At 52.0% G+C, this 27440-nt stretch overlaps 1 protein-coding gene across 5 annotated transcripts in view; it reads right to left on the bottom strand.

Annotated features, from left to right (window-relative positions):
- Positions 1 to 27440, bottom strand: part of ARHGAP33 (Rho GTPase activating protein 33) — a 136448-nt gene that overhangs the window by 23390 nt on the left and 85618 nt on the right. For 4 of the 5 annotated variants that reach the window (XM_069947234.1, XM_069947233.1, XM_069947238.1 and 1 more), the window contains 6 exons: positions 22296 to 22355; positions 22030 to 22179; positions 16457 to 16559; positions 13868 to 14012; positions 12730 to 12812; positions 10698 to 10805 (listed from right to left, as the gene is read on the bottom strand). In XM_069947234.1, coding sequence (XP_069803335.1) covers positions 10698 to 10805; positions 12730 to 12812; positions 13868 to 14012; positions 16457 to 16559; positions 22030 to 22179; positions 22296 to 22355 — 649 coding nt within the window. The remainder of the gene's footprint in view (positions 1 to 10697; positions 10806 to 12729; positions 12813 to 13867; positions 14013 to 16456; positions 16560 to 22029; positions 22180 to 22295; positions 22356 to 27440) is intronic. The other variant, XM_069947236.1, reaches the window with a different exon arrangement.

Raw genomic sequence — 27440 nt, 5'->3', positions numbered from 1 at the left:
CTGTCCTCCCCTCCCTGCCTGCTCCACATTGTCTCCACTCCTCTGTCCTCCCCTCCCTGCCTGCTCCACATGGTCTCCACTCCTCCACCCTCCCCTCCCTGCCTGCTCCACATGGTCTCCACTCCTCTGTCCTCCCCTCCCTCTCTGCTCCACATGGTCTCCACTCCTCTGTCCTCCTCTCCCTCCCTGCTCCACATGGTCTCCACTCCTCTGTCCTCCCCTTCCTGCTCCACATAGTCTCCATTCCTCTGTCCTCCCCTCCCTGCTCCACTCCTCCCTGCTCCACATGGTCTCCACTCCTCTGTCCTCCCCTCCCTGCTCCACATGGTCTCCACTCCTCTGTCCTCCCCTTCCTGCTCCACATAGTCTCCATTCCTCTGTCCTCCCCTCCCTGCTCCACTCCTCCCTGCTCCACATGGTCTCCACTCCTCTGTCCTCCCCTCCCTGCTCCACATGGTCTCCACTCCTCTGTCCTCCCCTTCCTGCTCCACATAGTCTCCATTCCTCTGTCCTCCCCTCCCTGCTCCACCCTCCCTGCTCCACATGGTCTCCACTCCTCTGTCCTCCCCTCCCTCTCTGCTCCACATGGTCTCCACTCCTCTGTCCTCCCCCTCCTCCCTGCTCCACATGGCCTCCACTCCTCTGTCCTTCCCTCCCTGCTCCACATGGTCTCCACTCCTCTGTCCTCCCCTCCCTGCCTGCTCCACATGGTCTCCACTCCTCCACCCTCCCTGCCTGCTCTACATGGTCTCCACTCCTCTGTCCTCCCCTCCCTGCTCCACATGGCCTCCACTCCTCTGTCCTTCCCTCCCTGCTCCACATGGTCTCCACTCCTCTGTCCTTCCCCACCCTGCCTGCTCCACATGGTCTCCACTCCTCTGTCCTCCCCTCCCTGCCTGCTCCACATGGTCTCCACTCCTCTGTCCTCCACCCTCCCTGCCTGCTCCACATGGTCTCCATTCCTCTGTCCTCCCCTCCCTGCTCCACATGGTCTCCACTCCTCTGTCCTCCCCTCCCTCCCTGCTCCACATGGTCCCCACTCCTCTGTCCTCCCCTCCCTGCTCCACATGGTCTCCATTCCTCTGTCCTCCCCTCTCTGCTTCACATGGTCTCCACTCCTCTGTCCTCCCCTCCCTGCTCCACATGGTCTCCACTCCTCTGTCCTCCCCTCCCTGCTCCACATGGTCTCCACTCCTCTGTCCTCCCCTCCCTCCCTGCTCCACATGGTCTCCATTCCTCTGTCCTCCCCTCTCTGCTTCACATGGTCTCCACTCCTCTGTCCTCCCCTCCCTCCCTGCTCCACATGGTCTCCACTCCTCTGTCCTCCCCTCCCTCCCTGCTCCACATGGTCTCCACTCCTCTGTCCTCCCCCTCCCTGCTCCACATGGTCTCCACTCCTCTGTCCTCCCCTCCCTCCCTGCTCCACATGGTCTCCAGTCCTCTGTCCTCCCCCTCCCTGCTCCACATGGTCTCCAGTCCTCTGTCCTCCCCTCCCTGCCTGCTCCACATGGTCTCCACTCCTCTGTCCTTCCCTCCCTGCCTGCTCTACATGGCCTCCACTCCTCTGTCCTCCCCTCCCTGCTCCACATGGTCTCCACTCCTCTGTCCTCCCCCTCCCTGCTCCACATGGTCTCCACTCCTCTGTCCTCCCCTCCCTGCTCCACGTGGTCTCCACTCCTCTGTCCTCCCCTCCCTCCCTGCTCCACATGGTCTCCACTCCTCTGTCCTCCCCTCCCTGCTCCACATGGTCTCCACTCCTCTGTCCTCCCCTCCCTGCTCTACATGGTCTCCACTCCTCTGTCCTCCCCTCCCTACCTGCTCCACATGGTCTCCACTCCTCTGTCCTCCCCCTCCCTACCTGCTCCACGTGGTCTCCACTCCTCTGTCCTCCCCTCCCTACCTGCTCCACATGGTCTCCACTCCTCTGTCCTCCCCCTCCCTACCTGCTCCACGTGGTCTCCACTCCTCTGTCCTCCCCTCCCTCCCTGCTCCACATGGTCTCCACTCCTCTGTCCTCCCCTCCCTGCTCTACATGGTCTCCACTCCTCTGTCCTCCCCTCCCTACCTGCTCCACATGGTCTCCACTCCTCTGTCCTCCCCTCCCTACCTGCTCCACATGGTCTCCACTCCTCTGTCCTCCCCCTCCCTGCTCTACATGGTCTCCACTCCTCTGTCCTTCTTCTCCCTTCTGAGTCCAGTTACATTAACTCTTCAGTCTCTTCTGTTGGCAGGCAAGCTGTAACACCTCCTCTCTAACTCCGCCCACTACTGACATCACACCAATCAGTAAGCTCCTGGCCAAGAGGAAAAACAGAACAGTGACCGCCTCCAGAGCAGTACAGGGGACAGTTGTTTCATCTCTCTCTCTCTCTTCTAATCTATCTATGTAGATTGATATGGAGCCTAGGGTAAGCCTGACAAAAAATTGATACAGAAGGACAGATTTATGTGAAAACAGCAGCCAGAGCTTATAGCACAGGAGCTGGATTTACCACAAGGGGAGTGTGCTAGGAACTGTGTGGGTGCTGGAAAGCGCGGCATCACTCTCACCACTCATGTTTGTTTCTGTTGGAGATGACTGTATATATCTGAATAATTCCCGTTACACATCACTACAATGGAGCCTGCCTAACGTCATGAGATGTGCTATAGAGAGGATACACCTAAGGGGCCTGACCCCACAATATCCCACGCTGCCTCACCATAAGAGTGCCTGTGGAGTCAGCAATGGGAAGATACTACAAGAAGGGCAGGTACTTGGCAGTTGGCTCGAAGGTGAAATGCATGCTGGGAAAACGTAGTTTCCTGGCCGGCGCCATCTTGGATAGAGACTGGCTTTCAGAAAAACTTGTAGCTCAGGAACGGCGGCAGCTAGAAAGACGGGATATGCCTCAAATTACTCAGGGGGACTTGTATGGGTTTTGCTATGTGCCAATTTCTTGTCTTTAAGTGTAACTTTTTTTTTTTTTTGCAGAAATCAGTAGTATAAGCGATTTTAAGAAACTCTGTAATAAGTTTTATTAAGCAAAAAAGCCTCTTTCTGTACCTAAAAAGCAATTTCCCAGCTCCACATGGTCTCCACTCCTCTGTCCTCCCCCTCCCTGCTCCACATGGTCTCCACTCCTCTGTCCTCCCCCTCCCTGCTCCACATGGTCTCCACTCCTCTGTCCTCCCCTCCCTGCTCCCTATGGTCTCCACTCCTCTGTCCTCCCCTCCCTGCTCCACATGGTCTCCACTCCTCTGTCCTCCCCTTCCTGCTCCACATAGTCTCCACTTCTCTGTCCTCCCCTCCCTCCCTGCTCCCTATGGTCTCCACTCCTCTGTCCTCCCCTCCCTGCTCCACATGGTCTCCACTCCTCTGTCCTCCCCTTCCTGCTCCACATGGTCTCCACTCCTCTGTCCTCCCCTCCCTGCTCCACATGGTCTCCACTCCTCTGTCCTCCCCTCTCTGCTCTACATGGTCTCCACTCCTGTGCCCTTCCCTCCCTCCCTGCTCCACATGGTCTCCACTCCTCTGTCCTCCCCTCCCTGCTCCCTATGGTCTCCACTCCTCTGTCCTCCCCTCCCTGCTCCACATGGTCTCCACTCCTCTGTCCTCCCCTTCCTGCTCCACATGGTCTCCACTCCTCTGTCCTCCCCTTCCTGCTCCACATGGTCTCCATTCCTCTGTCCTCCCCTCTCTGCTCTACATGGTCTCCACTCCTGTGCCCTTCCCTCCCTCCCTGCTCCACATGGTCTCCACTCCTCTGTCCTCCCCTCCCTGCTCCACATGGTCTCCACTCCTCTGTCCTCCCCTCCCTGCCTGCTCCACATGGTCTCCACTCCTCCACCCTCCCCCTCCCTGCCTGCTCCACATGGTCTCCACTCCTCTGTCCTCCCCTCCCTGCTCCACATGGTCTCCACTCCTCTGTCCTCCCCTCCCTGCTCCACATGGTCTCCACTCCTCTGTCCTCCCCTCCCTCCCTGCTCCACATGGTCTCCACTCCTCTGTCCTCCCCTCCCCTCCCTGCTCCACATGGTCTCCACTCCTCTGTCCTCCCCTCCCTGCTCCACATGGTCTCCAGTCCTCTGTCCTCCCCTCCCTGCCTGCTCCACATGGTCTCCACTCCTCTGTCCTCCCCTCCCTGCCTGCTCTACATGGCCTCCACTCCTCTGTCCTCCCCCTCCCTTCCCTGCTCCACATGGTCTCCACTCCTCCACCCTCCCCTCCCTGCTCCACATGGTCTCCACTCCTCTGTCCTCCCCTCCCTCCCTGCTCCACATGGTCTCCACTCCTCTGTCCTCCCCTCCCCTCCCTGCTCCACATGGTCTCCACTCCTCTGTCCTCCCCTCCCTGCTCCACATGGTCTCCAGTCCTCTGTCCTCCCCTCCCTGCCTGCTCCACATGGTCTCCACTCCTCTGTCCTCCCCTCCCTGCCTGCTCTACATGGTCTCCACTCCTCTGTCCTCCCCTCCCTCCCTGCTCCACATGATCTCCACTCCTCTGTCCTCCCCTCCCTGCTCTACATGGTCTCCACTCCTCTGTCCTCCCTTCCCTGCTCCACATGGTCTCCACTCCTCTGTCCTCCCCTCCCTGCTCCACATGGTCTCCACTCCTCTGTCCTCCCCTCCCTCTCTGCTCCACATGGTCTCCACTCCTCTGTCCTCCCCTCCCTGCTTGCTCCACATGGTCTCCACTCCTCTGTCCTCCCCTCCCTGCTCCACATGGTCTCCACTCCTCTGTCCTCCCCTCCCTGCTCCACATGGTCTCCACTCCTCTGTCCTCCCCTCCCTGCTCCACATGGTCTCCACTCCTCTGTCCTCCCCTCCCTCTCTGCTCCACATGGTCTCCACTCCTCTGTCCTCCCCTCCCTGCTCCACATGGTCTCCACTCCTCTGTCCTCCCCTCCCTGCATGCTCCACATGGTCTCCACTCCTCTGTCCTCCCCTCCCTCCCTGCTCCACATGGTCTCCACTCCTCTGTCCTCCCCTCCCTCCCTGCTCCACATGATCTCCACTCCTCTGTCCTTCTTCTCCCTTCTGAGACCAGTTACATTAACTCTTCGGTCTCTTCTGTTGGCAGGCAAGCTGTACACCTCCTCTCTAACTCCGCCCACTACTGACATCACACCAATCAGTAAGCTCCTGGCCAAGAGGAAAAACAGAACAGTGACCGCCTCCAGAGCAGTACAGGGGACAGTTGTTTCATCTCTCTCTTCTAATCTATCTATGTAGATGGATATGTAGCCTAGGGTAAGCCTGACTGTCACTATTAAGAAAGTGCCAGCACACAGTATTGCTAGTTGTCCAGCTGTGAGGGAATTAACAGAGCTGTGCTGTGAGATGAGGGGCACAGAAGGAGCTTGTGTGGAGTCCAGTCAGTGTGTTGTGTCAGGTAAAATGAAGAAAATGAAGTGTGTGAGGTAAAAAAAAATTGATACAGAAGGACAGATTTATGTGAAAACAGCAGCCAGAGCGTAACTTTTTTTTTTTTTTTGCAGAAATCTGTAGTATAAGCGATTTTAAGAAACTCTGTAATAAGTTTTATTAAGCAAAAAAGCCTCTTTCTGTACCTAAAAAGCAATTTCCCAGCCCCCCCCCCCCTCACTTCTTATCTGTGCATTGTCAGGCAAACATGTCTTCATTACAGAGAAGCCAGTGAAGACGGATTCTGCGGTGTCCATTATATCCTATGGAGAGGGGAGGGGCCGAGGGAGATGAGGGAGCAGGAAGAGGAGACCTGAAGGTCAGCTGTTTGGAGACTGTCTGGGCACCTAAAACGCTGGAGTCAGGGGTCAGAAAGGTCAGTGCTTATCTATGAACTTACTGAGAGAAGATTGCAGGGTGTAGTGCTGCGCAGGACTGCTCCGTGCTCACTCACTCCTCTCAGCCCCTCCCCTTTCCATAGACCATAATGGACACAAAAATCCTGCTTCTTCTGAAGTGAGGGGGGGGGAGGGAGGAAAACTGTTTTTTCAGTCCAGAAGGAAACTCTTTTGGTTTATAAAACCTATTACAGAGTTTCTTAAAATCGCTTGTACTATAGATACACTATACACTTCCAGGAACACCATGGAGGCACCAACTCTTCACTTACCTTGGTGGCTATTGACAATATTAGGATATTACATAGGGGAGGAGATCTGGACAAAGCTCTGAGACCCCCCGGATGTATACACTAGATACGGCCTCCCCACGGGGAGATTCACAATTTTGCTTGTTACATTTGACTGGGCTGCTGTTACCGCTGGCTGAGGTAGGCAGGGATGGCCTAGTGGGCCGACATTTTAGCTAGTATGGGCCAGCTTAGCTGGTATAGGAAATGGTAGGCTTGATAGGGCTAGGTTCCTGAGTGGGACCGTCCTTGTTTGAACGGCCACCTCACCTAGGTAACGGTATTAAAGGCCCAAGTGCAGAACAGTCATACGCTATGTACATGTGGGTGTATTACCTACCCCAATATATATAAATCATATATACTTTACCGTCATTTTTAGTCTCTCCCCATAGAATTATATATACTACGCTTGACTACATACGACCCCCCCCCCATACTCACCTGCTAACAGAGTCCTCATACTGCCCCTCTCAGCTCTTCTCCCCTTATCCCACTACGTGACTGACACTGGTCCATTCTAATCTGGCGCGCTCCTGGGCAGCTTGTGAGGTCAGACGCACCTGAGCCCGCGCACACGGTACATAAAGGGGCCGCGGCTGGCGCTCCCGGCATTCTGCCGCTGCATGATGAAGGGATGATATCTCCTCGGCAGAGGACCAGCTCTGTAATTCATTGCTCTTCAGTCCTAACACCTTCACGTGACTTAAAGTTATGGGGATAATGTATGTGATAATTACCCCCACAGGTAGGCACGCCGTTTTGGCATCACTCACATACATGCCCATAGCATCACTCACATACCCATAGCATCACTCACTTACCCATAGCATCACTCACATACATACCCATAGCATCACTCACATACATGCCCATAGCATCACTCACATACATACCCATAGCATCACTCACATACCCATAGCATCACTCACATACATGCCCATAGCATCACTCACATACATACCCATAGCATCACTCACATACCCATAGCATCACTCACATACATACCCATAGCATCACTCACATACATGCCCATAGCATCACTCACATACATACCCATAGCATCACTCACATACCCATAGCATCACTCACATACATGCCCATAGCATCACTCACATACATACCCATAGCATCACTCACATACCCATAGCATCACTCACATACATGCCCATAGCATCACTCACATACATACCCATAGCATCACTCACATACCCATAGCATCACTCACATACATGCCCATAGCATCACTCACATACCCATAGCATCACTCACATACATACCCATAGCATCACTCACATACATGCCCATAGCATCACTCACATACCCATAGCATCACTCACTTACCCATAGCATCACTCACATACATACCCATAGCATCACTCACATACCCATAGCATTACTCACATACATACCCATAGCATCACTCACATACCCATAGCATCACTCACATACATGCCCATAGCATCACTCACATACCCATAGCATCACTCACATACATACACATAGCATCGCTCACATACATACCCATAGCATCACTCACATGCCCATAGCATCACTCACATACATACCCATAGCATCACTCACATACATACACATAGCATCGCTCACATACATACCCATAGCATCACTCACATACATGCCCATAGCATCACTCACATACATACCCATAGCATCACTCACATACCCATAGCATCACTCACATACATACCCATAGCATCACTCACATACATACCCATAGCATCACTCACATACCCATAGCATCACTCACATACATACCCATAGCATCACTCACATACCCATAACATCACTCACATACATACCCATAGCATCACTCACATACATGCCCATAGCATCACTCACATACATACCCATAGCATCACTCACATACATACACATAGCATCACTCACATACATGCCCATAGCATCACTCACATACATGCCCATAGCATCACTCATATACATACACATAGCATCACTCACATACATGCCCATAGCATCACTCACATGCCCATAGCATCACTCACATACCCATAGCATCACTCACATACCCATAGCATCACTCACATACATGCCCATAGCATCACTCACATACCCATAGCATCACTCACATACCCATAGCATTACTCACATACATACCCATAGCATCACTCACATACCCATAGCATCACTCACATACATACCCATAGCATCACTCACATACCCATAACATCACTCACATACATGCCCATAATATCACTCACATACATACATATACCGCATACTGTATATACCAGATGAGTGACCGGGCTTTGGGGGTCAGTACTGTATATACCAGATGAATGACCGGGCTTTGGGGGTCAGTATTGTATATACCAGATGAATGACCGGGCTTTGGGGGTCAGTACTGTATATACCAGATGAGTGACCGGGCTTTGGGGGTCAGTACTGTATATACCAGATGAATGACCGGGCTTTGGGGGTCAGTACTGTATATACCAGATGACTGACCGGGCTTTGGGGGTCAGTACTGTATATACCAGATGAGTGACCGGGCTTTGGGGGTCAGTACTGTATATACCAGATGAGTGACCGGGCTTTGGGGGTCAGTACTGTATATACCAGATGAATGACCGGGCTTTGGGGGTCAGTACTGTATATACCAGATGAATGACCGGGCTTTGGGGGTCAGTACTGTATATACCAGATGAGTGACCGGGCTTTGGGGGTCAGTACTGTATATACCAGATGAGTGACCGGGCTTTGGGGGGTCAGTACTGTATATACCAGATGAGTGACCGGGCTTTGGGGGTCAGTACTGTATATACCAGATGAGTGACCGGGCTTTGGGGGTCAGTACTGTATAAACCAGATGAGTGACCGGGCTTTGTGGGGTCAGTACTGTATATACCAGATGAGTGACCGGGCTTTGGGGGTCAGTACTGTATATACCAGATGAATGACCGAGCTTTGGGGGGTCAGTACTGTATATACCAGATGAGTGACCGGGCTTTGGGGGTCAGTACTGTATATACCAGATGAATGACCGGGCTTTGGGGGTCAGTACTGTATATACCAGATGAGTGACCGGGCTTTGGGGGTCAGTACTGTATATACCAGATGAGTGACCGGGCTTTGGGGGGTCAGTACTGTATATACCAGATGAGTGACCGGGCTTTGGGGGTCAGTACTGTATATACCAGATGAGTGACCGGGCTTTGGGGGTCAGTACTGTATAAACCAGATGAGTGACCGGGCTTTGTGGGGTCAGTACTGTATATACCAGATGAGTGACCGGGCTTTGGGGGTCAGTACTGTATATACCAGATGAATGACCGAGCTTTGGGGGGTCAGTACTGTATATACCAGATGAGTGACCGGGCTTTGGGGGTCAGTACTGTATATACCAGATGAGTGACCGGGCTTTGGGGGTCAGTACTGTATATACCAGATGAATGACCGGGCTTTGGGGGTCAGTACTGTATATACCAGATGAGTGACCGGGCTTTGGGGGGTCAGTACTGTATATACCAGATGAATGACCGGGCAATGGGGGTCAGTACTGTATATACCAGATGAGTGACCGGGCTTTGGGGGTCAGTACTGTATATACCAGATGAATGACCGGGCTTTGGGGGTCAGTACTGTATATACCAGATGAATGACCGGGCTTTGGGGGTCAGTACTGTATATACCAGATGAGTGACCGGGCTTTGGGGGTCAGTACTGTATATACCAGATGAATGACCGGGCTTTGGGGGTCAGTACTGTATATACCAGATGAATGACCGGGCTTTGGGGGTCAGTACTGTATATACCAGATGAATGACCGGGCTTTGGGGGTCAGTACTGTATATACCAGATGAATGACCGGGCTTTGGGGGTCAGTACTGTATATACCAGATGAATGACCGGGCTTTGGGGGGTCAGTACTGTATATACCAGATGAATGACCGGGCTTTGGGGGTCACTCTGCTGTTTAAACTCCTCAGCAAGATTCCCCTAGTGCTGCACATCCTGCCTGCTGCCTGTCAGTGGCGCTGCCGCTCTCCTACCAAGGAGCCGCTCCTGCCGTGTGCTACCAACCGCTACAGCCGCTTCCCACCTCCAGCTCAGCTGAACCACACACTGCTCACCTGGCGGACATCATCCAGAGTCGGCATATACTGCTATCTGCTGTGTACACCCCCATCAGCCATAGGCTTCCACACAAAGCCATTGTCCTCCTGACCTCATGAGCTAGTGTATCCAAGCCGACCATGTGATACAGTGCTATCAGGTATGTGACCACCACAGGGCACTACTTTCCCCATCATGTAACAAAAAATGCAAAGTCCTCAGTAGCCCCCAACTTGGCTTCCCTCTGGACGCAGATTTCACCCGGGTGGTGGATCCCAATCTGCCCAACAGATGCAGCGTAAGAAGGATGGATGGCAGCGTCCAATCATAAAAACATTTCTCCTATTCCTCCATAGACAGACAATATGGTAACGTTTCGACTCAATTCCGGTCTATGGAGGAATAAGAGAAATCTTTTGATGATTGGACGCTGCCATCCATCCTTCTTACACTTTCCCCATCATGTCACATTGAGAATGACAACAGAGAAGTCGCCCACAGGACTCACCGCAGCAGGTTGGGAGCCCAGATGATGGCAAGGTTGCGGGCGTGCATGCCGGTGCGGTCGCTGTGCGCGCTGAGACGTGACAGATGCCTCATTAGGTACTCGAGGGTCCTGCGGGGGGGGGGGGGGACAAAGCCAACATGTAAAAAAAGGGAAAAAGTATGTGTCACCCTATGTATAGTGTATGTGTCCCCCTATGTATAGTGTATGTGTCACCCTATGTATAGTGTATGTGTCACCCTATGTATAGTGTATGTGTCACCCTATGTATAGTGTATGTGTCACCCTATGTATAGTGTATGTGTCACCCTATGTATAGTGTATGTGGTCACCCTATGTATAGTGTATGCGGTCACCTATGTATAGTGTATGTGTCACCCTATGTATAGTGTATGTGTCACCCTATGTATAGTGTATGCGTCACCCTATGTATAGTGTATGTGTCACCCTATGTATAGTGTATGTGTCACCCTATGTATAGTGTATGTGGTCACCCTATGTATAGTGTATGTGGTCACCCTATGTATAGTGTATGCGGTCACCTATGTATAGTGTATGTGTCACCCTATGTGTAGTGTATATGTCACCCTATGTATAGTGTATGTGTCACCCTATGTATAGTGTATGTGGTCACCCTAAGTATAGTGTATGTGGTCACCCTATGTATAGTGTATGCGGTCACCTATGTATAGGTGTATGTGTCACCCTATGTATAGTGTATGTGGTCACCCTATGTATAGTGTATGTGTCACCCTATGTATAGTGTATGTGTCACCCTATGTATAGTGTATGTGTCACCCTATGTATAGTGTATGTGTTCACCCTATGTATAGTGTATGTGTCACCCTATGTATAGTGTATGTGTCACCCTATGTATAGTGTATGTGTCACCCTATGTATAGTGTATGTGTCACCCTATGTATAGTGTATGCATCACCCTATGTATAGTGTATGTGGTCACCCTATGTATAGTGTATGTGTCACCCTATGTATAGTGTATGTGTCACCCTATGTATAGTGTATGCGTCACCCTATGTATAGTGTATGTGGTCACCCTATGTATAGTGTATGCAGTCACCTATGTATAGTGTATGTGTCACCCTATGTATAGTGTATGTGTCACCCTATGTATAGTGTATGTGTCACCCTATGTATAGTGTATGTGTCACCCTATGTATAGTGTATGTGGTCACCCTATGTATAGTGTATGCGGTCCCCCTATGTAAAGTGTATGTGCCGCCCTATGTATAGAGTATGTGGTCACCCTATGTATATAGTATGTGGTCACCCTATGTATAGTGTATATGGTCACCCTATGTATAGTGTATGCGGTCACCCTATGTATAGTGTATGTGTCACCCTATGTATAGTGTATGTGTCACCCTATGTATAGTGTATGCGGTCACCCTATGTATAGTGTATGTGTCACCCTATGTATAGTGTATGTGGTCACCCTATGTATAGTGTATGCGGTCACCCTATGTATAGTGTATGCGGTCACCCTATGTATAGTGTATGTGTCACCCTATGTATAGTGTATGTGGTCACCCTATGTATAGTGTATGTGGTCACCCTATGTATAGTGTATGTGGTCACCCTATGTATAGTGTATGTGGTCACCCTATGTATAGTGTATGTGTCACCCTATGTATAGTGTATGTTGTCACCCTATGTATAGTGTATGTTGTCACCCTATGTATAGTGTATGTGGTCACCCTATGTATAGTGTATGCAGTCCCCCTATGTATAGTGTATGCGTTCCCCCTATGTATAGTGTATGCGGTCCCCATATGTATAGTGTATGTGTCACCCTATGTATAGTGTATGTGTCACCCTATGTATAGTGTATGTGTCACCCTATGTATAGTGTATGTGTCACCCTATGTATAGTGTATGATGTATAGTGTAAGTTCCCAGCAAGGGGCAGGTGGGTTCCTGGGGTGATTGTCCGACAGCTCCGACAGATAAAGAACCCAACGTTTATCAGCCGTAAAACAGGGTACAGATGCATATAACATATGGGAGAGGGGGTCACCTGTAGTGAGGAGGGGGCAGCTGCTGGATCAGGTCGTGGACACGGATCAGCTTCTCGTCCTCGGTGGAGGCGGCCATGGCTTCCTGAGGGCGAGAGAAACCATTGTGTGATATTCAGAGAGTAATAGGGTCCCGGGACCCCCAAACCACTCCACATGGAGGGGGGATACAGGCAGAGAGTAATAGGGTCCCGGGACCCCCAAACCACTCCACATGGAGGGGGGATACAGGCAGAGAGTAATAGGGTCCCGGGACCCCCAAACTACCCACCATGAAGGGGGGATACAGGCAGAGAGTAATAGGGTCCCTGGACCCCCAAACTACCCACCATGAAGGGGGGATACAGGCAGAGAGTAATAGGGTCCCGGGACCCCAAACTACCCACCATGAAGGGGGGATACAGGCAGAGAGTAATAGGGTCCCGGGACCCCCAAACTACCCACCATGAAGGGGGGATACAGGCAGAGAGTAATAGGGTCCCTGGACCCCCAAACTACCCACCATGAAGGGGGGATACAGGCAGAGAGTAATAGGGTCCCGGGACCCCAAACTACCCACCATGAAGGGGGGATACAGGCAGAGAGTAATAGGGTCCCGGGACCCCCAAACTACCCACCATGAAGGGGGGATACAGGCAGAGAGTAATAGGGTACCGGGACCCCCAAACTACCCACCATGAAGGGGGGATACAGGCAGAGAGTAATAGGGTACCGGGACCCCCAAACTACCCACCATGAAGGGGGGATACAGGCAGAGAGTAATAGGGTACCGGGACCCCCAAACTACCCACCATGAAGGGGGGATACAGGCAGAGAGTAATAGGGTACCGGGACCCCCAAACTACCCACCATGAAGGGGGGATACAGGCAGAGAGTAATAGGGTCCCGGGATCCCCCAAACTACTCACCATGAAGGGGGGATACAGGCAGAGAGTAATAGGGTCCCGGGACCCCCAAACTACCCACCATGAAGGGGTGATACAGGCAGAGAGTAATAGGGTCCTGGGACCCCCAAACTACCCACCATGAAGGGGTGATACAGGCAGAGAGTAATAGGGTCCCGGGACCCCCAAACTACCCACCATGAAGGGGGGACACAGGCAGAGAGTAATAGGGTCCCGGGACCCCCAAACTACTCACCGTGAAGGGGTGATACAGGCGATACGTGAGCAGGGGATTCGGGAGCTCACGGAAGTAAAGTTTACACAGAGAACTGACACAGTGAACATCCTGCAGGTACGTGTCCCGAGAAAGATCCGGAACCCGCTCACTATCAAACTCATGTCTGCAAAGAAAAATCACAGTGATCACATGGAGTATGGAGAACCTGCGGCCCAGGGATACAATATCACTCCCATAATAGAATACAGGTGCAGGGAGGTGACGGGTGATGGGTGCGGGGAGGTGAGGGGTGCAGAGAGGTGACGGGTGATGGGTGCGGGGAGGTGACAGGTGCAGGGAGGTGACGGTTGCGGGGAGGTGACGGGTGCAGGGAGGTGACGGGTGCAGGGAGGTGACGGGTGATGGGTGCGGGGAGGTGATGGGTTGGCTGCGGGGAGGTGATGGGTGCGGGGAGGTGACGGGTTGGCTGCAGAGAGGTGACGGGTGCAGGGAGCTAAGGGGTTGCCTGCGGGGAGTTGATGGCTGCGAGGAGGTGATGGGTGCAGGAAGGTGACGGGTTGGCTGCGGGGAGGTGATGGGTGCAGGAAGGTGACGGGTTGGCTGCAGGGAGGTGATGGGTGCAGGAAGGTGACGGGTTGGCTGCGAGGAGGTGATGGGTGCAGGAAGGTGACGGGTTGGCTGCGGGGAGGTGATGGGTGCAGGAAGGTGACGGGTTGGCTGCGAGGAGGTAATGGGTGCAGGAAGGTGACGTGTTGGCTGCGGGGAGGTGATGGGTGCAGGAAGGTGACGGGTTGGCTGCGGGGAGGTGATGGGTGCAGGAAGGTGACGGGTTGGCTGCGGGGAGGTGATGGGTGCAGGAAGGTGACGGGTTGGCTGCGAGGAGGTAATGGGTGCAGGAAGGTGACGGGTTGGCTGCGGGGAGGTGATGGGTGCAGGAAGGTGACGGGTTGGCTGCGAGGAGGTAATGGGTGCAGGAAGGTGACGGGTTGGCTGCGAGGAGGTAATGGGTGCAGGAAGGTGACGTGTTGGCTGCGAGGAGGTAATGGGTGCAGGAAGGTGACGTGTTGGCTGCGGGGAGGTGATGGGTGCAGAAAGGTGACGGGTTGGCTGCGGGGAGGTGATGGGTGCAGGAAGGTGACGGGTTGGCTGCAGGGAGGAGATGGGTGCAGGAAGGTGACGGGTTGGCTGCGGGGAGGTGATGGGTGCAGGGAGCTAAGGGGTTGCCTGCGGGGAGGTGATGGCTGCGGGGAGTTGATGGCTGCGAGGAGGTAATGGGTGCAGGAAGGTGACGGGTTGGCTGCGGGGAGGTGATGGGTGCAGGAAGGTGACGGGTTGGCTGCGGGGAGGTGATGGGTGCAGGGAGCTAAGGGGTTGCCTGCGGGGAGGTGATGGCTGCGGGGAGTTGATGGCTGCGAGGAGGTAATGGGTGCAGGAAGGTGACGGGTTGGCTGCGGGGAGGAGATGGGTGCAGGAAGGTGACGGGTTGGCTGCAGGGAGGAGATGGGTGCAGGAAGGTGACGGGTTGGCTGCGGGGAGGTGATGGGTGCAGGGAGCTAAGGGGTTGCCTGCGGGGAGGTGATGGCTGCGGGGAGGTGACGGGTTGGCTGCGAGGAGGTAATGGGTGCAGGAAGGTGACGGGTTGGCTGCGGGGAGGTGATGGGTGCAGGAAGGTGACGGGTTGGCTGCGGGGAGGTGATGGGTGCAGGAAGGTGACGGGTTGACTATGTGACATATTTTTCTTGTCCGCCACCTGCTTGAGATGAGGTCTGTCAGGTCATCCCTAGGTCAACCAACCACAGTAAAGAGCAAGTAAAGTATCTTTCCTAATCATCTGGCTTATGCCCCAGACTTGGCGTCTCCTCATCTGTGCCGTCCAATCCCACTTTACCCAAGTTACCTCGAGTCTCCTCAGCCAATGAGAGGGCAGCCCTGAAGTATAAGTTTGGTGGTTAGTGAGGCTCTGGAGCGGGCTGGCCTGAGTATGTCCCCGTTTTTTCGGCCTGCACTGTAGTCAGAGTTTTCCAGTGTTCCTGAGTGCCAGGCTATGGCCGCCCAAGGGAATCCAACTGTCCACGCTGAGGCCGTCATCTTCCAAGTCTTGCGATCCGCAGTGCTTGAGTCTAAGGTAGAAACAGACGGTCCTCTCCTCCCAGTGTTTCCGCCTGGGGCCCTGTACTCGTACATTGCTCAGCTTGACGGATTTCCCCCACATATTGGACGGTGCCCCAGTCCGCCAACTGCCCAGTCTAGTAGAGTCACCCAACCCAGAGACTTGTAAGTCCATAAAGCCGTAAGCAGAGACTTTGTATAATTATTGCACTGTATCTTTAAGAAGCTGTTCAGAAAAGTTCTTCATTCTGCAGGTACCCTGAAAGAACCATCACTACTAGCGAAAGTTGCAGTACCTGCTGGGTGTGATGATAACCCCTCCACTGATTCTAATAGAGACTCGTCACAGAGGGGAGGGGTTATTGTCACTGTGGGTGGTACCGCCCCCCCTCCCCCCTCAGTGCTCCCGTGACCCGTGCCGCAGTGGTAACCCACCACCCACAGCCGGTCACCACACAGACACCGGTGCAGGATGACCAGCCGATCTACAAGACTCACCGCAACTTCTGGATGTTGGAGGAGACGCCGGACAGGCGGTATATTCCGTCCACTATGCCATACTTCTCTATGAACTGAGCGCAGGCGACCAAGACTCTGGGGACTGCGAGACAGAAGAGAGACAGATGGAGGACGCGGGTGGAGCAAGACTTAGTAATAGAGATGATTCTTTAGTTGCTCTCTCCCCACCGGCTCAGGCCCCCTCCAGCATTCCCTCTCTATTCTCTATGCCATGGAGGGCTCAGGTCTCCCGTACCCTCTCTATTCTCTATGCCATGGTGGGCTCAGGTCTCCCGTATCCTCTCTATTCTCTATGCCATGGAGGGCTCAGGTCTCCCGTATCCGCTCGATTCTCTATGCCATGGTGGGCTCAGGTCTCCCGTATCCTCTATTCTCTATGCCATGGTCGGCTCAGGTCTCCCGTATCCTCTCTATTCTCTATGCCATGGTGGGCTCAGGTCTCCTGTATCCTCTCTATTCTCTATGCCATGGTGGGCTCAGGTCTCCCGTATCCTCTCTATTCTCTATGCCATGGTGGGCTCAGGTCTCCTGTATCCTCTCTATTCTCTATGCCATGGTGGGCTCAGGTCTCCCGTATCCTCTCTATTCTCTATGCCATGGTCGGCTCAGGTCTCCCGTATCCTCTCTATTCTCTATGCCATGGTGGGCTCAGGTCTCCCGTATCCTCTCTATTCTGTATGCCATGGTGGGCTCAGGTCTCCCGTATCCTCTCTATTCTCTATGCCATGGTGGGCTCAGGTCTCCCGTATCCTCTCTATTCTCTATGCCATGGTGGGCTCAGGTCTCCTGTATCCTCTCTATTCTGTATGCCATGGTGGGCTCAGGTCTCCCGTATCCTCTCTATTCTCTATGCCATGGAGGGCTCAGGTCTCCCGTATCCTCTCTATTCTCTATGCCATGGTGGGCTCAGGTCTCCCGTATCCTCTCTATTCTGTATGCCATGGTGGGCTCAGGTCTCCCGTATCCTCTCTATTCTCTATGCCATGGTGGGCTCAGGTCTCCCGTATCCTCTATTCTGTATGCCATGGTCGGCTCAGGTCTCCCGTATCCTCTCTATTCTCTATGCCATGGAGGGCTCAGGTCTCCCGTATGCTCTCTATTCTCTATGCCATGGAGGGCTCAGGTCTCCCGTATCCTCTCTATTCTCTATGCCATGGAGGGCTCAGGTCTCCCGTATCCTCTATTCTCTATGCCATGGTGGGCTCAGGTCTCCCGTATCCTCTCTATTCTCTATGCCATGGTGGGCTCAGGTCTCCCGTATCCTCTCTATTCTCTATGCCATGGTGGGCTCAGGTCTCCCGTATCCTCTCTATTCCCTATGCCATGGAGGGCTCAGGTCTCCCGTATCCTCTCTATTCTCTATGCCATGGAGGGCTCAGGTCTCCCGTATCCTCTCTATTCTCTATGCCATGGTGGGCTCAGGTCTCCCGTATCCTCTCTATTCTCTATGCCATGGTGGGCTCAGGTCTCCCGTATCCTCTCTATTCTCTATGCCATGGTGGGCTCAGGTCTCCTGTATCCTCTCTATTCTGTATGCCATGGTGGGCTCAGGTCTCCCGTATCCTCTCTATTCCCTATGCCATGGTGGGCTCAGGTCTCCCGTATCCTCTCTATTCCCTATGCCATGGTGGGCTCAGGTCTCCCGTATCCTCTCTATTCCCTATGCCATGGAGGGCTCAGGTCTCCCGTATCCTCTCTATTCTCTATGCCATGGTGGGCTCAGGTCTCCCGTATCCTCTCTATTCTGTATGCCATGGTGGGCTCAGGTCTCCCGTATCCTCTATTCTCTATGCCATGGTGGGCTCAGGTCTCCCGTATCCTCTATTCTCTATGCCATGGTGGGCTCAGGTCTCCCGTATCCTCTATTCTCTATGCCATGGAGGGCTCAGGTCTCCCGTATCCTCTCTATTCTCTATGCCATGGTGGGCTCAGGTCTCCCGTATCCTCTATTCTGTATGCCATGGTCGGCTCAGGTCTCCCGTACCCTCTGTATTCTCTATGCCATGGTGGGCTCAGGTCTCCCGTACCCTCTCTATTCTCTATGCCATGGTGGGCTCAGGTCTCCCGTATCCTCTCTATTCTCTATGCCATGGTGGGCTCAGGTCTCCCGTATCCTCTCTATTCTCTATGCCATGGTGGGCTCAGGTCTCCCCTATCCTCTCTATTCTCTATGCCATGGTGGGCTCAGGTCTCCCGTATCCTCTCTATTCTGTATGCCATGGTGGGCTCAGGTCTCCCGTACCCTCTCTATTCTCTATGCCATGGTGGGCTCAGGTCTCCCGTATCCTCTCTATTCCCTATGCCATGGAGGACTCAGGTCTCCCGTATCCTCTCTATTCTCTATGCCATGGTGGGCTCAGGTCTCCCGTATCCTCTCTATTCTCTATGCCATGGTGGGCTCAGGTCTCCCGTATCCTCTATTCTGTATGCCATGGTCGGCTCAGGTCCCCCGTACCCTCTCTATTCTCTATGCCATGGTGGGCTCAGGTCTCCCGTACCCTCTCTATTCTCTATGCCATGGTGGGCTCAGGTCTCCCGTATCCTCTCTATTCTCTATGCCATGGTGGGCTCAGGTCTCCCGTATCCTCTCTATTCTCTATGCCATGGTGGGCTCAGGTCTCCCGTATCCTCTCTATTCTCTATGCCATGGTGGGCTCAGGTCTCCCGTATCCTCTCTATTCTCTATGCCATGGTGGGCTCAGGTCTCCCGTATCCTCTCTATTCTTTATGCCATGGTGGGCTCAGGTCTCCTGTATCCTCTCTATTCTGTATGCCATGGTGGGCTCAGGTCTCCTGTATCCTCTCTATTCTGTATGCCATGGTGGGCTCAGGTCTCCCGTATCCTCTCTATTCTCTATGCCATGGTGGGCTGAGGTCTCCCGTATCCTCTCTATTCTGTATGCCATGGAGGGCTCAGATCTCCCGTATCCTCTCTATTCTCTATGCCATGGCGGGCTCAGGTCTCCCGTATCCTCTATTCTCTATGCCATGGAGGGCTCAGATCTCCCGTATCCTCTCTATTCTCTATGCCATGGTCGGCTCAGGTCTCCCGTATCCTCTCTATTCTCTATGCCATGGTGGGCTCAGGTCTCCCGTATCCTCTCTGTTCTCTATGCCATGGTCGGCTCAGGTCTCCCGTATCCTCTCTATTCTCTATGCCATGGTGGGCTCAGGTCTCCCGTATCCTCTCTATTCTCTATGCCATGGTGGGCTCAGGTCTCCCGTATCCTCTCTATTCTGTATGCCATGGAGGGCTCAGGTCTCCCGTATCCTCTCTATTCTCTATGCCATGGTGGGCTCAGGTCTCCCGTATCCTCTCTATTCTCTATGCCATGGTGGGCTCAGGTCTCCTGTATCCTCTCTATTCTGTATGCCATGGAGGGCTCAGGTCTCCCGTATCCTCTCTATTCTCTATGCCATGGTGGGCTCAGGTCTCCCGTATCCTCTCTATTCTCTATGCCATGGTGGGCTCAGGTCTCCCGTATCCTCTCTATTCTCTATGCCATGGTGGGCTCAGGTCTCCCGTATGCTCTCTATTCTCTATGCCATGGTCGGCTCAGGTCTTCCGTATCCTCTCCTTGACCCACACTGCCTCAATATTCAGCCGATACCAAGAAATGAGCTTTATAATAGTAATCGTGTCCCCTCCCGCGTACAAAGGAGCTCCCCTGAGTTGTCTTTGAGGTGTTGAAAGGGCCGTGAGGGTACTCTCCTCCATACCTTCTGGAGTTGAGTGAAACTTTTTTAAGCCTCTATTACATGGGGCGTGCATGTTGGCTGATCATTGTCTTCTATTACACAAAGCGATTATCGGCTGAATACAGGCGATAATCGTTTGGTGTAATAGGGCCTTAACTGTTGGATAAAGGTCTGGAGAATGACCTCGCCATTTACTGATCCCCCTCCCCCTAACCCTTCTTTCTACTCCATTTGTCTGACATCCCTTGAAGTTGTATTGGCGATCTGTGGTTCACCAACTGATCAACGCATCATCAAACCCATCTAACCGCCCAACTTCATGACCACTATCACCGCTCCTGCCGCCCATGGATTCATTGGTTACAGTATATGGATTCTGAATCCCTGATGTCTTCATAACGACTGGGGGAAAATCCCCCCTCCACCTCCAGCCTCCCCTCTTCCTCCAGCCTCTCCTATTCCCCCTCCCCTCTTCCCCCCGCCTTCAGCCTCCCCTTTTTCTCCCTGCCTCCCCCTCCCCTCTTCCTAGTGTCTTCCCCCCGCCTCCCCCCCCCCCCCCGCCTCCCCCTCCCCTCTTCCCCCCGCCTCCAGCCTCCCCTTTTCCTCCCTGCCTCCCCCTCCCCTCTTCCCCCGCCTCCTCCTCCCCTCTTTCCCCACCTCCTCCTCCTCTCTTCCCCCCCGCCTCCCTGCCTCCCCCTCCCCTCTTCCCCCGCCTCCTCCTCCCCTCTTCCCCCACCTCCTCCTCCTCTCTTCCCCCCCGCCTCCCTGCCTCCCCCTCCCCTCCCGCCTCCCTGCCTCCCCCTCCCCTCTTCCCCCCGCCTGCCCCTCCCCTCTTCCCCCCGCCTGCCCCTCCCCTCTTCCCCCCACCTCCTCCTCCCCTCTTCCCCCCACCTCCTCCTCCCCTCATCCCCCCACCTCCTCCTCCCCTCTTCCCCCCGCCTCCAGCCTCCCCTTTTCCTCCCTGCCTCCCCCTCCCCTCTTCCCCCGCCTCCTCCTCCCCTCTTCCCCCGCCTCCTCCTCCCCTCTTCCCCCCCGCCTCCCTGCCTCCCCCTCCCCTCCCTGCCTCCCCCTCCCCTCCCGCCTCCCTGCCTCCCCCTCCCCTCTTCCCCCTGCCTGCCCCTCCCCTCTTCCCCCCACCTCCTCCTCCCCTCTTCCCCCCACCTCCTCCTCCCCTCTTCCCCCCACCTCCTCCTCCCCTCTTCCCCACACCTCCTCCTCCCCTCTTCCCCCCGCCTCCTCCTCCCATCTTTCCCCCGCCTCCCCCTCCCCTCTTCCTCCTTGCCTCCCCCTCCCCTCTTTCCTCGGCCTCCAGCCTCCCCTTTTCCTCCCTGCCTCCCCCTCCCCTCTTCCTCGTGTCTTCCCCCCGCCTCCCCCTCCCCCCGCCTCCAGCCTCCCCCTCCCCTCTTCCCCCGCCTCCTCCTCCCCTCTTCCCCCGCCTCCTCCTCCCCTCTTCCCCCGCCTCCTCCTCCCCTCTTCCCCCCCGCCTCCCTGCCTCCCCCTCCCCTCCCGCCTCCCTGCCTCCCCCTCCCCTCTTCCCCCCGCCTGCCCCTCCCCTCTTCCGCCCTCCTGCCCCTCCCCTCTTCCCCCCACCTCCTCCTCCCCTCTTCCCCCCACCTCCTCCTCCCCTCTTCCCCCCACCTCCTCCTCCCCTCTTCCCCCACCTCCTCCTCCCCTCTTCCCCCCCGCCTCCTCCTCCCCTCTTTCCCCCGCCTCCCCCTCCCCTCTTCCTCCTTGCCTCCCCCTCCCCTCTTTCCCCGACCTCCAGCCTCCCCTCTTCCTCCTTCCGCCGCCCTCCCCCCACACCTTTCTCAGAGGTATATATCTGGACCCCATCCCCCTCCCTTCCGTCTTACCTTCCTCCCCAGAATCCAGCAGGTGTTCCCCCAGGTCCGTGCCGAACACTCTCTCACGGAGGATGCCGCGCTGACGCAGACGTTGCTTGCTTGGCCTGGACGCCATAAAGCTGCGCAGTAATCCCGCCAGTTTTCCATGGCGACGACAAACTGAGGAGCAGAAGAGAAGAGATGAGTGGAAGTGGCGGCCATGACCTGCGAGACAGGGCGGCATGAGTGACAGAGGGGCGTATGAAATGTCACCATAGACGGGTCCGGTATCTCACCTGGTCTGGGGAAGTTGGAGCCATGCGGAGATGTGATGGACAACGTTATAGCATCACCTTCTGTGAACAGACAGACAGGTAACAACAAGGTACAAGAGACAGCCGAGCCAAAGCTGCGTACAAGAGACCGCCGGGAGAGACCCACACAGGAGACCACCGGGAGAGACCTCACACACACAGGAGACCACCGGCTGACACCTCACACACACACAGGAGGCAGGTTGCAACAAGGTACAAGAGACAGCTGAGCCAAAGCCGCGTACAAGAGACTGCTGGGAGAGACCCACGCAGAAGACCGCCAGGAGAAACCCCCCACACAGGAGACCGCCGGGAGACACCACAGGAAGCAGATAATACAGCTCTGCCTTGATATGGTGCGTTATACTTGATAGGCCAGATCTCTACTGAGAGTGGAAGAGGAGATACAGCCGCGCTGACTGCGCTGCGTGCAGAAAGGTAGAAAGTTCAGGAGAGTAGAGAGGAGGATGTTGAGAGCGTCCAAACCAAAGTAGTACTGAGCTCTGCAGGAACTTTAGAGGAAGAATAAGTAGAATACTGGAGTAGAGAGAATACTTGTGTCTGTGTTTTGACTCTTTGGTCTTTGCAACACCTTTTGCCCAGCAGTGTCGGGGGACCTGTCCTAGGGGGTGACACAAGCCACAGAGCTTGTTAGATGGGATGTGCGGTATGCTGAGGGTTCCCTGCTAACACCCGCACTGCGAGATAGAGTTCATAGGCTTCTAGCAACTTTGCTCTACCCAGATCAGTTCCTTTAATTTTTGTGCTGTCCTGCATTGTGTTCCTCTGGTCCACGGCGTGGGTTGGGGTGGTCCCTGACTTGTCCTCTCTAGTAGTGACTTAACACTGCATAGTGTCTAGCGAGGTTGCTAAAAGAGAAACTGCTGTCCGTCTAGACCACAACTTAGACTCGGGTCCTGGCAGGAGCCAGGGCCCAACTTGACTGCTGTAGGGAGCGTCCTAGCTTGTGTCCTTCCTCTGCAAAATCTTAGGCAAAAGACTGTACACTTCCTCTACCCATGTGACTTCCTTCCTACAGCATGTGTAAACTGTGCTGTGAGTGGGTGAGGAGTGTGTGCAAAGTAGTAAAGAGAAAGATGATAGGTTAGGAAAGGAAAGAACTCTCAGTGGTCTACAGATCCATGTGATACATAAACAAAACAATAACCCTTTTGCTTCTACAGCTGTGCAATATATGAATATACATACTAGTGACAACGACATCTAGTGGCAAAACTCTGGTACTACTACATCACAAGAATTTGCCTCCTCTTCAGAGGTCAGCAAGGAAAGCGTTTGGTAATCCAGGTTTGGCTTAACAAAAACCTCGGTGCTTCTGGTAAAGGTGAGAAGCAATGGGAATGTCGCACAGAACTGTGGAGAATGGCTAGAACAGGTTTGTCCGGAAATTGGCCCAAAGTCAGTACACGCTGTTCTCCACCTCCAGGTACTTTAGGTTCAAAGGCGGATCGGACTGAACATGCAGAGTTGGTTAGGGATCCCTGCACATCTTGACCCAACAAAGTGTTAAGGACATTATATTGGTCTGCCTCACAATTGGGAAAATCTAGGTCCTCAAAAACATTATCACCTTTCTCAGCCATGTCCGCACATGTATTTTTGGCAGCAAAGTCACCTGTATCTTGAATGTTATATATATGTATATGTTATAGGTGTATCTTGAATGTTATATATGTGTATATGTTATAGGTGTATCTTGAATGTTATATATGTGTATATGTTATAGGTGTATCTTGAATGTTATATATGTGTATATGTTATAAGTGTATCTTGAATGTTATATATGTGTATATGTTATAAGTGTATCTTGAATGTTATATATGTGTATATGGTATATGTTATAGGTGTATCTTGAATGTTATATATGTGTATATGTTATAGGTGTAACTTGAATGTTATATATGTGTATATGTTATAGGTGTAACTTGAATGTTATATATGTGTATATGTTAGAAGTGTATCTTGAATGTTATATATGTGTATATGGTATATGTTATAAGTGTATCTTGAATGTTATATATGTGTATATGGTATATGTTATAGGTGTATCTTGAATGCTATATATGTATATATGTTATAGGTGTATCTTGAATGTTATATATGTGTATATGTTATAGGTGTATCTTGAATGTTATATATGTGTATATGTTATAGGTGTATCTTGAATGTTATATATGTGTATATGTTATAGGTGTATCTTGAATGTTATATATGTGTATATGTTATAGGTGTATCTTGAATGTTATATATGTGTATATGTTATAAGTGTATCTTGAATGTTATATATGTGTATATGTTATAGGTGTATCTTGAATGTTATATATGTGTATATGTTATAGGTGTATCTTGAATGTTATATATGTGTATATGTTATAAGTGTATCTTGAATGTTATATATGTGTATATGGTATAAGTGTATCTTGAATGTTATATATGTGTATATGGTATATGTTATAGGTGTATCTTGAATGTTATATATGTGTATATGTTATAGGTGTAACTTGAATGTTATATATGTGTATATGTTATAGGTGTAACTTGAATGTTATATATGTGTATATGTTAGAAGTGTATCTTGAATGTTATATATGTGTATATGGTATATGTTATAAGTGTATCTTGAATGTTATATATGTGTATATGGTATATGTTATAGGTGTATCTTGAATGCTATATATGTATATATGTTATAGGTGTATCTTGAATGTTATATATGTGTATATGTTATAGGTGTATCTTGAATGTTATATATGTGTATATGTTATAGGTGTATCTTGAATGTTATATATGTGTATATGGTATATGTTATAGGTGTATCTTGAATGTTATATATGTATATATGTTATAGGTGTATCTTGAATGTTGGCTCCATCAGTGCTTTGACATAGCTTGGGCTTCTGGACGTTTTCTTCACTACTTTGCTGTGCTTGTAATTCTCCCTTTACTTCCATGTAGATGTTTGTAGCAACCTGAGAGATCAACCTCAGCTACAACAAAGTTGTAGAATTTGGTGTTGTTGGGCGCAGAGCTTGGAGGGAAGACGCACTGGTGATCTTCCCCGGACTGTACTTTAATAAAATGGAAGAAAGACCTCTAGATCTTTGCTCTTTTTCCTATGTAAGTGATCACACTGGCTTTTTTGGAACTCCCGCCGACTTTGTTGTAGCTGAGGTTGATCTCTCAGGCTGCTACAAACATCTACATGGAAGTAAAGGGAGAATTACAAGCACAGCAAAGTAGTGAAGAAAACGTCCAGAAGCCCAAGCTATGTCAAAGCACTGATGGAGCCAACATTCAAGATACACCTATAACATATACACATATATAACATTCAAGATACACCTATAACATATACACATATATAACATTCAAGATACACTTATAACATATACACATATATAACATTCAAGATACACCTATAACATATACCATATACACATATATAACATTCAAGATACACCTATAACATATACCATATACACATATATAACATTCAAGATACACCTATAACATATATACATATATAACATTCAAGATACACCTATAACATATATACATATGTAACATTCAAGATACACTTATAACATATACACATATATAACATTCAAGATACACCTATAACATATACACATATATAACATTCAAGATACACCTATAACATATACACATATATAACATTCAAGATACAGGTGACTTTGCTGCCAAAAATACATGTGCGGACATGGCTGAGAAAGGTGATAATGTTTTTGAGGACCTAGATTTTCCCAATTGTGAGGCAGACCAATATAATGTCCTTAACACTTTGTTGGGTCAAGATGTGCAGGGATCCCTAACCAACTCTGCATGTTCAGTCCGATCCGCCTTTGAACCTAAAGTACCTGGAGGTGAAGAACAGTGCGATGCCCTGGCCCCTGGGGGCCACTTCCGCAGTGCTGGTGTTATGAGCGGGCAATGACCGGGGCAGCTGCAGGGGTTATACTGGTCACGGTATAGGCCTGAGGGCGGCACAGCTGTAGGGCCGGTCTGTGGAATCTGCGGGTGATGATGGGCATGCGATTCCTCGCTGCACCTAGTCAGGGCACCAGTTAGTGGACACCAATGCCAGGGTTCAGTAACAGCGGTTTTATTGTAGATGAGGTAACTAGTAGCAACAGTTCTGCCCGGATGCAACCGGGTATATAGCAGGCTTTGACAAATAAAGCAGGAGTGGTGCTGCATAGGCTGTGAGAATACGTGCCGGATGATGGGAGTAGGAGTATGAGAGAAATAGCGTTGCTGGGTGGATTAGCTTGAGAATAATACTTGCTGTGAATCCTTGTAGCGATGAGGAGAGATAACGGAATGACACCCAGATGAGAGAGAAGACTCCGGACACTTGAGCAGGCAGATACAGCCGGAGACTTGAATACAGCAGAGCACTCGATCCACAACTCCTCTGAGGCAGGAGAGGGACGACACACATCCTCCTTGCTTGGAAGCAGGGGGAACACTCACTTGTTAGGAGGAAGTGGGAGGTCACATGGTTGCTCCTGGCCAGAGCTAGTCGGCCATTGGAGGAACCATGGTTACAGGTCACGTGATCAACAGCCTTGCATACCACTGTACAATGTTATAATACACAGGAATACATGAGAATACACATGAGAATGCACATTACTAGAGAATACTAGGGGAAAACCAGCAGCAGTTGCAGTGCAAACCCTTACCAGAACAGGCATGGACACAGCAATAGAAATGGGCATAATAGGAGTAGTAGTCTGCATGTACTGGGACACTGCATACCTCCCTAGCAAGTTTGAGCCGACCTCGGCGAATCTAGAAGGCAGCAACCATGAATAGACTGGACAATCAAACAACAGGAATGAATGATGAGAGTGAGTGTGATGAGGTGTGTGTTTCCCACGCCCAAGGCACAGGTGAGAAGAGAGAGAGGATGAGAAACCCTAGTGGCAGGACTTCACCTAGGGGTGCCTAACGTACTCTGGCGACCAGGTAGCTAGTGCGTGAACCATCTGACGTGTAAGCCAGGACAACTTAACTGCTGGCGGGTGACCCTCCATGTTCCAGCCAGTTAGACAGTAGGTTTTCTGTTAAATGTGTTACCCT

The sequence above is a fragment of the Dendropsophus ebraccatus genome, chromosome 12 (genome assembly GCF_027789765.1).
Source record: "Dendropsophus ebraccatus isolate aDenEbr1 chromosome 12, aDenEbr1.pat, whole genome shotgun sequence".
In the NCBI taxonomy this organism is placed as follows: Eukaryota; Metazoa; Chordata; class Amphibia; order Anura; family Hylidae; genus Dendropsophus; species Dendropsophus ebraccatus.
Note: the sequence above shows the minus strand (reverse complement) of the source record. Positions and strands in the feature narration are given on the sequence as shown.